Source organism: Neodiprion virginianus, chromosome 7 (assembly GCF_021901495.1).
Source record: "Neodiprion virginianus isolate iyNeoVirg1 chromosome 7, iyNeoVirg1.1, whole genome shotgun sequence".
Lineage (NCBI taxonomy): Eukaryota > Metazoa > Arthropoda > Insecta > Hymenoptera > Diprionidae > Neodiprion > Neodiprion virginianus.
The window spans coordinates 21,486,175-21,502,142 of NC_060883.1; the positions used below are offsets into that span (position 1 = coordinate 21,486,175).

The following is a 15,968-nucleotide window of genomic DNA, read 5'->3' on the forward strand; positions in this document are numbered from 1 at the left end:
GCGGCTTAGTTTCATCCTCGATATTGTATAAAAGTATCGGGGGTTCAAGGCATTTTAGAAAATTTTTATTTTTGGATTTAACTACCTTGTTCAAATGAACAATTAAAACGTTTGGCTGCTGGTTTCGGCCTCGTTCCTCACTATCGTTATACAGCCAGAGGAAGTGAGGATTTCCTGGATACGATGGTGAAAAGTGGCGGAGGAAACGTTTGAAATATGGCTAAAAAAAAATGGTGAATTTTGGATATCAATTCATTTCAATAATCAGTTGTTTAATTTGATTTGAAGTTTTTTTACGCAAAAGTACGCAGATCGAGCTTCGTTTGCATATTTATTCTAAGACGTAGACTTTCTTTTACTCTCTCCAAACTTTAAATGAATCGGTTCAGCCGTTTTCGAGATATCGTGGGTACCGCAAAACCTGTCAACGCGCAAAATGGTTGACGTTATCCTCAATATCGATACTTCCTGTCAGTTGATTCTTATAGAGAAAAGGGTGAACGAATCTGAACCTACTTAATTTCAAATAAAAATGATCTCTTTCGATTTGGATAATTCATTGTCGAGATGTGAATTCTCGAAAGTCGTCTACTTTTTCACCCATTAACTCGAACACACCCCCTCAATTATGATAAACTTTCTCCCTCTAAATAACCCAAATTAATTTTCTCTGAGTCGATATAACCTATATTTTTTCAATACTTGATTAACGAGTGATCGTTCGCCCTTCCCAGCCCCTTTTCCAGCCACTAACGACCCTCCGTTTCGTCGCTGTACAGGTAGCCGACTCAGGGTTCAACCACATTCGAAATCCGAGCGGGACGAAGGCCGCGATGTCAGGGCGAGTACGCTGCCGAGGCGTCGGGGGGAGGCGAGTCCCACCCCCGGCTCTGCGTCGCAAAGTCCAAGTCGGCAAAGCCCCAGGGCCAGCACCACCAGCGTCGACAGCGCTGTAGGAAGTGCCGAAGGCTTTGGAAACCAGGGTCAGGAGGAGGTCAGGCCCAGGAGTGACGGCTCCGACAGCCTTGCCACCTCCAGCGCCCTTACCAGCCCCGAACCCCCCGTTCCCGAGAGCCACGAGCCCAGGGTTGATCTTGTTCAGCCTGATCTACCCGCCCCTGAGTGTCTGCCCGACAATTCCGACGTCCTTGAAACAGCTGTTGAGGAGGTTGTTCACAGAGGTGAGTTTCTTACGAGTTTTTGCAATTTATATATATATATATTTTTTTTTATTGTAAATAATCGTCTTAAAATGCGCGTAAAATCTTGGCTTCAAGATTTGCTAGAGTAGAGTTTCTCAGAAATTCGAAAGGGATTCATAGATTCAAGTTAGCTGTAATTCGTGTCGAATTTATGTTGCTTCGCAATGTGACTCACTGCTCTGGAATTTCACTATAAATCTTATGAAATTTGGCAAGAAGTTTGATGAAATTTTACCACAACGATTTTTTTTTTTCTACGTATTTACACTCGATCGGACAAAGTACAATATACCTACTGTAGAATTGATGGAATTATTGTTCAGGAATTGTTTAGAATTTCATTGGCGTAGAAAAAACAATCCCTCGAGAATCGTACTGGAATTCATTAGTAGGTATTGAAATTTATTACAATAAAGTCCCTGAAAACTCATTCCCTGAAAGATTTGTAATCGAGAGAAAAAAAAAAGAAAGAAAAAATCGTGCAGAATTGAAACCGCGAAGTGAGACCCCAGCATTCACACGCGATCCGCGCTCCTTTCCTCAGACTCTAAGATCGAGCCGCATGAAGTTATAGTGACGCCACCGCCAGAGGAGCCACGGTTGAGTCAGGCGAGCGAAGGCAGCGAGGCACCGTCGGAAACGCCGTCGGAGGCTTCATCGCCGGGAAAGCCTCGACGATACCGAGGCGACACGAGCAAGCGTCGAAAAGGTGTCTACATAACGCAGTGGCCGGAACCCTCGGATGCCGACAGAAACAAACTCGCTGCTCAGAGCAGCGAGGAGCGGGACGACGTCCCGGCGACACCGAGCGACCTTTCCGACTGCGAAGGCCAAACGCCACGGAGGTAAAGGATTCTTGTAAAATAAAAATGACCCATCCAAAACCTCGAGGTTCTCCAATCAAGTTTTGGTCGATAGGTTCCACATCTTAATTTTTTTTTTTTTTTTACCCAGGTACAGCAAGCGACCGCTGCGCGGACCTTACGGGCAGATGCTTGAGGCCGAAATGGCGAAGCCTAGAACCCCGGATATCGGCCTGATGGACGGGGGTCTGAGACCCAGACGCAAGGTGTCGGCCAACCTCTCCTATAGCGCCGGAACCAACAGCGGCTCGGAACCGCCAACTCCCTGTCATCACAGGACCACGTCCAGCCCCAGCAAACTCGAAGGACTTCCTGGACCCAGTCCCGAACTCCTCGCTGAGTTGCTGAGGGGTTCTTCTGAACGTGTTGCGCGCGCACCGACAACTCATCGAAATGTGAGTCTAATAGTTGATTTGTTTTGCGGAACAATGCACATGCATACACTTGTTTAGTTAAACCAGTCAGAAAACATATCCAAGGTGACGTTATGTAGGCTTCACATTTTGTTCATTAGTGTTTATGTTGATGTCGGTGACCGTCTAGAATCCCCCAGAAAAAATCCACCGTGGAAAAAATTCCCATGGATAAAATATTACCAAATAAATAAATAAATAAATGACTGTACGGACATTAATAAACGTATAACAATATTGGGAAAGGGGAATTTTGGTTAGCTGGAATTTTGGAAAAGAAGATTCTGGATGTGGACCGTTCATATAATTATTTTTGCAACTTTTGACTGCAGAAACTGACATTTTCAGCAAACAGATTATACGGAAATAAATAAGTAACCTTAAGTAACCTATTTACATTATTTCTGTTACGTCATTTTGGATATAAACGCATACTGAGCGAAATCGGTCTTCAGTTCTGAGGCACCTTATTTCTTTACATCATGTTGATGTGGAGCGACTTTATTCGGTGGCACGCTCGTAACGAACTCACATTATTGCCTCTGAGGGTTTCTTGTTCTCCTGATTTTGAGCTATGTTCTTTTCATTCATTTTTTGCGACCGGTGAACTAGAAGCTAAATCAATTTCGTCTGTTTTTTCAAGATCGAATCGTGTCGTTTAACCTTGGAGAACACACCGGGTCTGTCAGATAATCATGAATTCTGTGGTAGGATTGGTTTTACGAAAAAAAATTTGACATCGCATTTTTTTTCTATTTGCTTATATGGTGAAACAAAAATTACCAAAGCAATGATGATTATCCTAGTTCACGCGGTAGGTATATGTATAATAAACATGCTGTAAAAATTTGAGCAGGATTGGTCGAGTGCTTTTTGAGATATCGTGTCTACACTTTTTTTACTTACGTCGCTTTTAGGCAGTATACATTAGGTTATATTCAATATTTCATCTCGATAAAAATCACAAAGTTTGTTTAAATATCAATAAATATAATGCGAAAATTATGATAAATTCTATTCCAATGGACAGCCTTCGCACTAGATGACCTCCTTAAACTCGCTTTAAAACTGAGTGGCGGGAAAGACAGAATATAGAAAACTCGCGCCGCGACAAATCGTTAAGGGCGCATCTCCACGCTTCTGTGGCATCGTTTGAATGTGACGCACAGCTGCGTAATACGCGTTAGACCGAATTGGATCGAACGTCTCTGCAGATATTATAGGTACATGGATCGCTGCAGCGCAGCTCGCAAGGAAACCAAAGTGCTCGGTGTTATTTGTAATCCGAAGATGAAGAAGAAGTTGAAGAGAAAGAAAAAAAAAAAAAAAAAACGGAAGTAGCGGGGTGAGGGGGGCGGGGAGGGGGAGTACACGTGGATAAACAGAAACCGATTCAGTGCAAGTTTAAGTTACGCTTGGATGAAAAATCACACATCAGTTTGGTTCTCTGCGAGTTTTTTCTTTTTTTCCCTCCTGCTTCTTATTCGTTACTTATTACTTATTCGCAAATATTTATTGCGATTCTGACGAACTTTATATACTCGAGCAGTGTTCAATATCCGAGATTGTCCAAGGTATACGTTAAAAAATTTATATACCTTGCACAAATTGTTCCTGATCACTGATTGTTACCATTCGGGGTATCGAGCATTTGATAATTCAAACCTTCCGGAACGTTCAACCTTCGAAAAAACGCGCTTCGAAAGTAGTTTCGACGCAGCAGAGAGCAAAACGAGGTGACGATCGTCCTACTTGATCGGGATTTGGGTGCAAGCCGTGAGACACAACGCGGCACGTAATAATCTAATAATATTCGACGATATCTCGACGTCGGATGAGATCGGCGCCGGTTGCCGTTTGGTCGGTCTCTAAAGTCCGTCGACGGAGGGATCGATCACGACTTTGGGGTAGAGGTTGAAGTTCCGAATTATTTGGTGGTGAAACTTGAAGTGAAGAAACCTAACTTTTATGAAACGACAAAGTTTCGAATGGTCGGAAACCTGACGGCTCAAAGTTCCGTAATACAGGATTCCGAAAATTCAAATTACGACGGAGCAAAGTTTCGAAAAGTAAAGTTCCGGTGGACAAAAAATTTTGAAAAATAAAGTTTCAGCGAGCCGGAAATTCACGGAACTGAAAATCTTGGATCATTCGTAATTCGGCGCTTTCGGAGCTTTTAAAATTCGGAATTTCAACCCCGCCCCACGTCTCTTTTTGTCCCAAGAGCCGGTGGCGGGCATGCAGACGCGGGGGCGAATCGAGACGATGATATTCCGGGCCAAAGATGTACTTTATACCTGGGGACGCGACGGCAAAGACAGCACATCTGCGTCTCGCCGTTTTCCAAAGCATCAGAAAACCGAACCGCGGCCCAAAGCGACGATTTCACTCGGTCGCCAACTGTCTCCTCCCTCCTTCTTTTTTACCGCCCCCCGCGGCTCCGTTTGACGCAATTTTCCGACCTTGCGTAAGGCCTGCGAATCCCGACAGGCGCCTAGTTATACACCAACTTGTATACTTGAACGCGTATTTACACCTACGTCAAGAATTTTTTCGCAATTTTTTTTTTTCTCATTTTTTCCAGCTTTTGTTTCTTCGTTTTTGCGATGGTTGTGTTTTTTTTTTTTTTTTTTTTGTCTTCCAACTTTTCCGACCATCGCATACTTTGGTCTTCTGTATCTTTGTACTCTTCTACGTTTCAACTCTTCTATTCATAATATTTCGACTCAATGAATTTTAAGATTTAGTGAAATGAATGTTTCACGTTTTTGAAATTGAACATCGCGATCTTTCTGTTTTTTATTCTTGTTCTTCAATTTTTATACCGACGCAAAACACTTTTTCCGCCACGATTGTACGCGACTGGCATTTAACTGTTATAATTGTTGTTATTATTAATAATATTATTTGCGTGCAATGTGCGTGATCAGGAAACGCAGCGCACCGGAAATCGGAACTGCTGACTGCAAGTTATTGATACGTCTCTCCGATTTTTTTCCGTCATTCTTTTTTGATTGAACACATTTTTTGCATAGCTGATTTGCACGTGTATATTAAATACATGTACAATACGTTCATACGCATATAATCGTTATACTCGCTGCGAAAATATTGTGAATCCTGAAACTTCATTGCTTGCATGTCAATACGTATAAAATTCAGATTATCGAATTGTAGATAAAAAACGAATTAGAATAAATGAACAAAAATTTAAAAAATTACTAGGAGATCGGATATTTGGAGAGTTTGAATGTTTAATCTGAATTTCAAATTTACTTCTGCAACAAACGAATTAAAAACATATAATAAAATTTATTTAAATTGCACAACAATCGACAATGGAAGTAAAACAAAGATATATTCATGTCTATAGCCATGTATCTTACGCCAATTCTTTTTTCCGCAAAATTGTCAGTATAAAAAATTCTTCCCTTCCAATTTTTGTAAGAAGCGAGGCTGGAGGTAAGAGTAAAGAAGATTCGCGTCTTGAAAAGCGACCTCAAAATATTGCGCAAAGCCGCGTGTGGAGGGAATATTTTGAAGCGATTTGTAATATTACAACATATCTATTACATTATACATATGTACGTGAAAACCCTACGTATTCGTAAATTAAGTTATCGATCGAATTCCTCAGGGATTGCCAAGCAGGCCCGAATGCATCGTTCCAAGCACCCGAAAGTTTATTTTTGGGCATTTGGATTATAAATTTATATTATTTTGGCCCGAAGCCCAGCTGGACAGACGAACGAATAGACAGCGTCGAGTTCTCCTCGTCCCCCCATCGTCTCGATAATTATTGTTGTTGTTGGTGTTGTTATTATTACTGCCAAATTTCCGCGAGTATTTCCAAGGAGCGTTGATACATGTATCGATGATATAACAACAGCGAGAATAACAATTTTCATTAAAATCAGAACAGCTGTGCATAAATTATGAACGAAATTTTTGAGAAATTGTTTCTTTTTGGTGAATTGAAGGATCGACTGTATTTCACAACTTCACATTTTAAATTAAAATTTTTTTTTTAATTTTAAATCTAAAGAAATTTAGAGTCCGTTGAAAGAAAAGTGAAAATCGATCGTTTTTTTATTAAGAAATATTCTCGCTTAGGCCGAAATCTGTCGAAAATCTCACGATGTCTGACGAAATTTCGAGACCGATAACGAAATCTCTAAATATGATCTGTGAAATCGGAACAACAGACCAAAAATCGACCAATTGTGAGGTGCCTAAGAAAATATCCGGCAATTCGATAGCATCCGTAATTTTCAAACGCACTTTACTCGACAGTTTTGTGGCATTAAATATTATAAAGAAAAACATATTATACAAGTAAAAGTTCTTTATATCTTTACACTTAAAATTTAGATTCTAGAATATAAATCTGTCCGTGTTACCTCCTGCGGTAATTATCGTTACATATTTGTAGAAAAATTGTCCATAACGTAAAATGAAATATGATGAATTATCGCGGCGCAGTCAAGAAATCTGACAAAGAAATCTGAAGAATTGTTTTGGCGCCATTTGTAGAAATATTCTACTGATAGGTTGGCAACGCTGATATATTACATGCAAGTTCGTCATAAAAAATTCGTGAATTCTATTTGTATATATGCATATATGTGTGTGTATATATATTATATATATATATGCATGTAGGTAGGTATATATAATATAAGCACTTTCCAAACGTTACGCTATCGTCGGCTAAAGGAAATATTTGAGTGTACAATCTCCCGAAGCATGCCCGTCTAGTAGTGCACTCAAGGATCTATACATAGATCACATATTCGGATCACAGCCTCAATTTCGGGGGTCGCGGTTTATAAAACCTCGTGAGATTCTCAGCTGGTTCGATTTTCGATGGATGAAGAATCTCTCCTCGATTTGTTGACGTTATTCTTCTTCTGCAGGTTTGTTGTTTAATTTTTTTTTTTTATTTTTTTTATTTTTTTCTCAAGGTAGCCCCGAAATGACTCTGGAAAAAATTACTGGATATTTGCATTTGCGATAAAATCTCGCGGTTTGAAAGATTAATTTTCAATGAAGTCGAATCAAAATTTACGAAATTGACGATTAAATGTCTGATTTCTTGACGGTTTGATGAAAATTTAGGTGTGGATATAAAATTCTGCAGGTTGTCATTTTCTCCCGAGTTATTAAGTGCGGTAACCATTTTTAACAGATGCGATAATTTGGCGAGACGCATTTTCTTCTTTTTTGTCCGAGACGAGAGCGTATCTGGATGTGAAAATCGGGGAAGCAGTTGAATTACGGATTTCTCGTTCAAGATACTAACTTTAAGGATTTGGTCCATAAACAAATCGATTTTCTTACATTTTTTTACGAGGATATTCGAACGAAAGGGTCGAATTTTTACACATGGTTAATTAGTACAAGGTTTTAAGGAGTTTTCGTTTTTTTTTTTTTTTTTATTATTGATGAATATCCATTTATAACAGAATTATTTTTGATACAAATAATTAATTTTTTCAAAACGGCGTGGATCGAATTTTGAAATCTATTCGTCCGATTGACTTGAAGTTTGAACAAGTCCTTGATTACAACATTTTCTATAGAATCACCGGATGGTTTTGAAAAGTGTTCATCAATTTGTTAATAAGAAACGATAACGGTAGTGTTTTTTTCGACGAAAATCGCACGTTTTTTTTCATCAGCTCACCAATTTCAGAGTTTTCCAAGTTTTTTAAAACTATTCGGTAATTCTATAAAAAATTTAATAATCAAGTACGTGTCCAAATTTCAAGTCAATCGTACGAATAGATTTTGAGATTCGACCCGCGACGTTTTGAAAGAAACACAGTTCTTTGTACTAATAATAATAAATCCGTTGTCAATTGACGTTATTCAAAAAAAGAAGAACTGAAATTTCGTAAAACTTCGTACAATTATTATGTGCAAAAATCCTACCCTGTTCTTCCGATATCCACGTGAAAAGAAGATGTAAATTTTGTAAATCGACGTGTTTTTATTTCATTTATTTTATTTATTTTTTTTTAAATCCTTAAGCCAGTGAGTAAACCTGCAGTTTTACATTTACGAATCCCGATGATTTTCCGTTGTGATTTTTTGCGTTAAATTATATTGCAGATGCGACACAACGTCGTCTTTGTCGGAGTTTGAGTTTGATATCCAGACTAAACACGCGACGCGACGGGGCGTCTTGGTAAATACATCGTTATTGCAAAAATATGTTTTGATATAATAATTTAATGGGGCGCCTGTCGACGTACGGATTGCATTGCTTAAATTGCAACGGATAAAAGCGTCTGATGCTGTTTCTACTTATGCTTTTTATTCGCATTCTCTTTCCCGTGCAGCGTATCATCGGATCGCCTTGAACTCGAACAATTTCAGTGCTTTTATCATGTTTCATCCTTTCGTTATTCACCCTGCAGAAATTTAGGACAAGGCTGCTCATTATTGGCCAAAAGTCGATACCTTTTGACAACTTCGTAACGAGACAATAGTCGATGGTTTAGAATTTAGCAAACGATTTTAATTTTGATTGAAAATTCAATAAATTTCTTTTTTCAATATACTAGTAAATTCCATACAGATTATGCAAAAGTGCAATACGTGGTTTTTAAATTGAAATCGCACGAAATTTACTAAAATTTCAATTATTTCGAAGCAATTCGAAGTAAAGGATCAATCGATCTCTAAGATTTTGTTTAAATTTTCATGTTTTCCAATTTATGCACTCTTAAAAATGTCTTCTGAAAAAATGAATACTCAACGTACGATTATTTTTTATATTGATAAATTAATAAAATAGTGTCGACATTTAACCTACCAGTTTTTTTAATCGTGCTTTCACTCTCGTATTATCATATTATCATATTTTCATCCGAAACGTGATCTCGCGTACAATAATTTGGAAAAATCGATCCACGGAGTGTGTGTAAAAAATCGAATTGCGCGGAGTAAAATTATACCTAATCCAAATTTAAACATCGCCTTTCTCACGTGGAAAAATGAAGAAACAACGGATATAAGGCATTCCGAAGGAATTTCGTCCGCCAAAACGCCGAAGCGTCGCGACGCCGGCAGCTTGACGCAGGTGTTAACTTCCGGCGTCGCCCACCAGGTGGCTACGTCACTGAGGCAAATTTTCTACCCCCCGCTTCGCCCCTCAAATGAAACTATACACTCTTGGTTGATTTATATTTAGAACAACCGCAGCTATAATATGCTTGTCTATGTATATCATAACTATAATAATACCGAAAAAAAATCTTTTAATTTTTATTTTTGTTTCTCCCCGCGAAATGTTATTTTTTTTTTTTTTTTTTTTCGAGGAAAGGGAATTGATATCCAACAGGTCGTTTCATTTTACCCTGAATAATATGGCATTTGTTATAAATCATCTGAAATTTATTAACAATAGATCGATTGATATACAGAGATTACTTGGAGATTTGAGTGGATTTTCTTATTTTTTATTTCTCATGATTTTTTCGTTGTAAGATAGAGAGAGAGAGAGAGAGAGAGAGAGAGAGAGAGAGAGAAAGAACAATGTATACATATCAGGGTGGTTTTTATTTTTTCAACTTTTTTTCGTTCTCTCAGCTTATAGCCTCAAACGAAGTCTCGTGAAACCGGAACTCGGTAGCAAAATTTTAAAAGCTGACTTATCCGGTTTGAATTTTTCCGAACACTTCAACAGAAATATCTCGAAAATTATACAAAATTGGGAAGCTGTTTTTGGTTTCATTTTGTAGATAATCAAATTTTGTATATGAAAGTGGGAAAAAAAAAAAAAAAAAAAATCAACAAAAAAACTAACTTTTCGAAGGGTACGTACCAAAAAAAAAAAAGTCGACAAAAAAAAAACCACCCTGATTATACACTTATTCGAGTCTCGTAAAAATTTATTACACAATTATTTTGCCGTCTATTTATTTTTCTAACATCGTTTTTGTTTTTTTTTATTCTCACCTCTCTTCTCTTTCCCCAGTTCTCTAATCTAGCCTCGAGGTCGGTCATTTTCATTTCGTCCCGTAACGCGAACAACTATATTCACGGTATCGCATACACATTAATATAAAATGCGAGTATATACCGTACGACGTCGACGACGTCCCGTTTCAGTTTACCGTACGTTTGGTAGCTAGGAAACAATCAGTTCTGGTATGTGTATCCGAGGCATACACATGCAGTGGTGTGTATGCATAAGGTGCGAAAAGCAGAACCTCGCGTTCCAAAAATAGACAATATATCGTACCTTTTATCGGCAGTTTATTATTATAATCGCGGTAAGTTTGTTCCGACAAATAAATGATAACGCGTCTCCGGTGTATGTACGTATAACCTGTGATACGATATGCCGATGCATAATAATAATCAGGAATCGGTGTACGTTGCATGTATATTGCGTTATGGTTGAGTTGAAAAATGTAGGTGTCCATTTTACATGGTTTTCAATATTCAATTGAATTGGACAAATTTTTTTTCGTTATCGCTTATCAATTTTTCACGTAACTCATTCGTTGTGGTTTTTTTTTTCTTCTTCTTCTTTTTGGTTCTTTTTTCTTATTTTTTTTTTTTTTTTTTTTATCGCAGACCGACTTCGAAACTCGGGATTTAGAAGAGCGATAATTGAAGGGGAAATAAATGGTTAAAAATTGAAAATGCAAATAGGAAACGCGTAGTCGGATCAAGCAATAAAGCCGATGAAATCTTTCATCTCAATGACCGACGATGGTAAATTGGTCTTATGCAACACTGCAGGCTCATATATGCGAACCGATGAACCGATTATCCTCGTTACTAATTACGTCACAGTTGCGTTAATGATAAGCCGTTAAAGAATTTTCGAATTACGCAACAATTAATGACTGTCGGATCTATTGTATTTGTCGTATACCGATCTTGATATTAATTTCATTCTCACTAAGATACATTAATCAGGTATTTCGACATATTTGAGGAATTGCTGTATAGATAGAAACTGGTAAGCTAAAGTCCAGTCAAAATAGGTCCGAGTAAAAAATATTCGGGACACGGTGGCGATTTTTTTGTTCAGGGATTTTCCCGACTCTCGGGAACTGAAATTCGATGTCATTTTTGAGTTGCACAGCCGGCGTTTTGGGAAAATAATAAAATTTGACGTTTTTTTTTTGCGTTTTCCTCAAAAACCGCTATCGATAGATAAAAATTGTCTTGATCATCGCGTAGAGTGAAAAATTCTACACCGAATTGTGTCCTCGTATGTCGGAAACGGAGTCTCGGATTAACGAGCTGAGAAAAAAGAAATTCTACTTACGTCTGGGGAATTTTGGTTAAACAATGTCTTTTTTTTTAACTCGTTAATTCGACTCCGTTTCCGACATATCGGGACTTAATTCGATGTAGAATTTTCCGCTTCACACGATGGTCAAGTTATTTTTCATCTATCGATAGCAGTTTTTGTGAAAAACGCATAAAACATCGAATTTTAGTGTTTTCGAAAATTACGTCAGACTTAAGTTTTTGAGGCCCGAAAATCCCTGTACACAAAAATTCAGCCGTATACCGATTATTTTTAACTCAGACTCATTTTGACTGGACTACTAAACAGACACGCTAAATAGAGGGTTAAATTTTATATGTACTGCAAAAAATCGCTTCGACTTGGCGAACCGTTAAGTAATTTCTAGTGTGTAAGAAATCGGTCTTATAAAACGGAAGTACTGCGACCCGTGAATAAAAGTTTCGAATTGGCAAAGGTGATGGAGCAAAAAAAAAAATATATATATATAAAAATGGTATACCTAGGTCTGAGACAATTTCCATCTTAGAAAAAAAAATAATTTCACCGTATTCAAATTAATTTCTCGAATCGGGTAAATCGGTTGATCGGCATCGATGATTGAGGAGGGTTTAAATCAAAAGAGAACCAATCATGCGTGAAACAGGTTACGTAATCAGATTCAAATTCCCATTATTTCGCTTCGTGAATTGCGGAAAATTGAATTGGCGAACTTGAGATCTTCGCGTAATAGAAAAACGCCGACTGAGCGAGAATAATAGGTGAGGGGAAGCGAATATTAAAGTGAAGTCTGCGAGTGGTTGTATTATCATCACGTTCAAGTGGCCCGGCCAGAGGAGAGGCGGTTTTCGCGCTTTTCCAGAGAAAAGAAAATCAGAGAGAATCGCTGACCCGGGATCTCGTTGAAACGAATTGAGGACAGCGTGGTTTTTTTTTTTTTTTTTTTTTTTTTCCTTAATTGCTCTTTTTTTTTAATTTTCTCTTCCCACGGAAAAGGGATTTTTTTTGCGCACTACGATACTTTGGCCGGATTTTTTCGTAACTTTGGATCACGCCCCCTAGGCGCTATTATATTTTATACATATACATACTATACATAGACGTGTACATAATCTAGGTATATAGGCAAGAATTTAAGTGCTATTTCGAAGCAGGTGCAGCCCGTTGAAGGCTACAAATATTATTGTTACCGAATCATTTTTTTTTCTCTTTCTTTTTTTTTTCTTTTTTTTTTTTTTTTTTTTTTTTGTTTCGGTCTCTTTCTTCTCTTTTCTCTTTCTTCTCTCTCTCTCTCTCTCTTTCGTTTCTTGCGGTTTCCCTATGGTAAATTCAAAGATTACGCAACGGCAACGAACTCTCGCTTTTTTATACACATTTACACATTCACCGGTTTCATATCCGAGTGATGTATAATATATATATATATATAGATATACGTATACCTTATAATCCTCGCAGAGGCGAGACTGGATTTCAAAGAACGGAAACGCGGGGACGGAGAAATGGTAAAGAAAAAAAAAAAGAAAATTCTTTATCACACAATTTCGATAAACATCCTAAGAGTAATCTCATTCACAATTATTTTTTATTTTATTTCTTACAACAAAAAAAAAAAAAAAACAAAAAATCAAAATAAAGAAAGATAAACACACTCCCTGAAAATTTCTTAAACAACGTTTCGTTCAAACAATTTATCGACAACTCTTGGGCATTATTATTATTCAAATTTAATCTTCTTATCGCCTTTACTGTGGTTTATTTTTTTTATCTTATCATATAGTTCATCAATATTGTTGACGACGCTCACTTTTGATTGAGAATATATATATATATATAGTCAGTACATCCTTAATAATAAGTAACCCTAGAAAAAAAAAAAATATACATATGTATATATAAATTTGCAAAAAATGGTGAAAAAATTAAACGGTTCGAAATCCACCCTTAAATAATCCACGACACGGCTAATAACATCGAAAATCTCACCGTTTTTCGCTTTCCGTTATGTTTCACGTTCACATAAATTTTTTCGCGCGATAGATCATAGTTGTGGAAAAATCGTCGCGACGTGGCAAATTTTTTTTTTCGCAAACGTTTTCACCTGCGTGTTCGAGGCGTGCGGAAACGCGCCGGCGTCCGAGGTTTTGGCTTTCTCGGGCTTGTCTCGCGTGTATTGCACTACGCAAGGCATCGATCAACCCCTCGGAGTAGCAACGCGCGAGCGTCGGGACGCCAGTCGACGCGTCGCGACGCCTAGAAAGTAACGAAGGTTCGCCGGTCCCGTCGAGTTTTTTTTTATTTTTATCATTTCGCCGTTTGTTCTTTCACCGTTTGCGGCATATTTCAAACTTCCTCCCGCGTTTGTCGACGTTTGGTTTTTTTTTTTTTTCCGCGCTGTTGCGATATTAGGCGAGCAAAAAAAAAAATAAAAAAAAAGGAATAGACGAATGAAAGAGGGAACGAAGAAGAAAAAATAAAACAAAACAAAAAATAAAAAAGTAATCAACAAACCAATGCAAGGTATAACGATGTAGGAATTCCAAGATTCGTAAGAAACTGAGATGTAAAATAAAAAAGAAAAAAAAATACGGCAATGAAAATTAACGATCGCTTGCGAAGGTGGAAAGTAAAAAGAAAACACGTCGTCGTGCTGTGCGAAAAGTAAACTTGGTGGAAAATTTTGATTAGCTAATTCAAGTATAGGGGAGGAAGGAAAAAAATGTACAACTTACGTTGCTGCTGCTTTTTTTTTTTTTTTTTTTTTATTTCATCGACTTGTGCAAAAAACTTTGTCACAGCGTTCGTTGCGTTGAACAATTGACGATATTTGCGTGTGTTTATATGCAAGTAACATTAGCGTATGTATACGTGTCGAATGTGTACGGATTTGAAGTAACTTGTTGCTGTGCAAAGTTGGTTAATCCATATTTCTGTCTATAACGCGTTACTGTAAAACATATACACGATGTGATATTTACTGAAATTAGATTTCAGAGCATCGTTCTTTTGTCGGTTATTTTTCTTCTTCTTTTTCTTTTTTTTTTTTTTAAATATTCCAATTCCCCGTTATCGATCGCAGATTGAGGAATGAAAAAATTTGACTGAAAATCGATCGGTACAAAGTTTATTTTTATACGCGGATAGTGAATATTGATTACGTAAGAATTCGATAGCGAATGAATAAATGATGAGGCAGAGGATCGATGGTCGTTGGTTGAAGGATGAAAAGGAGCTGGATAAGTATAGCGAAGTTTTGATTGAAGCCCCGGTTTCGTTATCAAATGAAAACTAACGACTCTACTAATTTTTATTTGTATATACAAGCTATAAAAGACAGGTTATACACAAGCGAATAGTGTTAACGACTTCGGAGCAACGCGGATCATCCGCGTGTGTTCAAGGATCAATTCAGCTGTATTTTCATCCGATTCTTTTTCAATACCTGTTTGCGTATAACGATTCGTATGTAACAACACACTTCTTATTCTTCGATGATTTTCCAACGCCTCTATTTTCTTTTTATTCTCTTGCCGTACGCGACGTGACAATTTTTTTTTTTTTTTTTTCGTCTACAAACCCGAGTCTCGCTGTCCAAATACACGTGTAAAAATGAAAGAATCGACCTCGTTTCGAAACGTGTATTTTTTTATCTCGTTAGTTCATTTCGGTTCTGAAATAGTTCAATTTTTCTTTTTTAATAATTAAAAGGCCAACAACTCGTCGACGATGAATATTAACTTTCAGACCCTCGCGTAAACGTTGATTTTTTTTTTTTTTTTAAAGCGCGGTGCAGCGTGTACAAAAAAATAAGAACAAACATTTTTCACAGAGTTTCAGATTTTTTTCGATCACGGATTTGATTTTTACTGATCCCAAAAATGTGAAAACACTATTTTCGAATGAATAACCCCAATTGATTGGCTTTAATTTTTTTCATAAATTCTTTGTTTAGCAACGAAAGTTTTTAGATCAAGGTGAAAGTGGGCAAGATTTTGGTTTACAAGCTGTAAAGGCGAAACAAGTAATTGAAATTTCATAAATATCGAATTTAATGTAAATTTAAATAATACAAATTCATATTTAATTTGATTTTTCTCACTTCTTGCATTTTTTGGTTTAGAAACTACACCAAGCGTAACAAGTAGTTGAAAAGAGAGGAAAAACGTGTGAAATGTAAATTGTTGTTTTCAAAACATTATATTCAATTTGATCT

The 15,968-nt window shown here is 37.2% G+C and overlaps 1 protein-coding gene across 7 annotated transcripts in view; it reads left to right on the forward strand.

The window, feature by feature from the left end:
- The window catches only part of LOC124308521 (rho guanine nucleotide exchange factor 17), a 47,556-nt gene that overhangs the window by 12,298 nt on the left and 19,290 nt on the right, over positions 1-15,968 (forward strand). For 6 of the 7 annotated variants that reach the window (XM_046771303.1, XM_046771306.1, XM_046771301.1 and 3 more), the window contains exons 6-8: positions 780-1,181; positions 1,747-2,047; positions 2,157-2,460. In XM_046771303.1, the coding sequence (XP_046627259.1) occupies positions 780-1,181; positions 1,747-2,047; positions 2,157-2,460 (1,007 nt within the window). The remainder of the gene's footprint in view (positions 1-779; positions 1,182-1,746; positions 2,048-2,156; positions 2,461-15,968) is intronic. The other variant, XM_046771305.1, reaches the window with a different exon arrangement.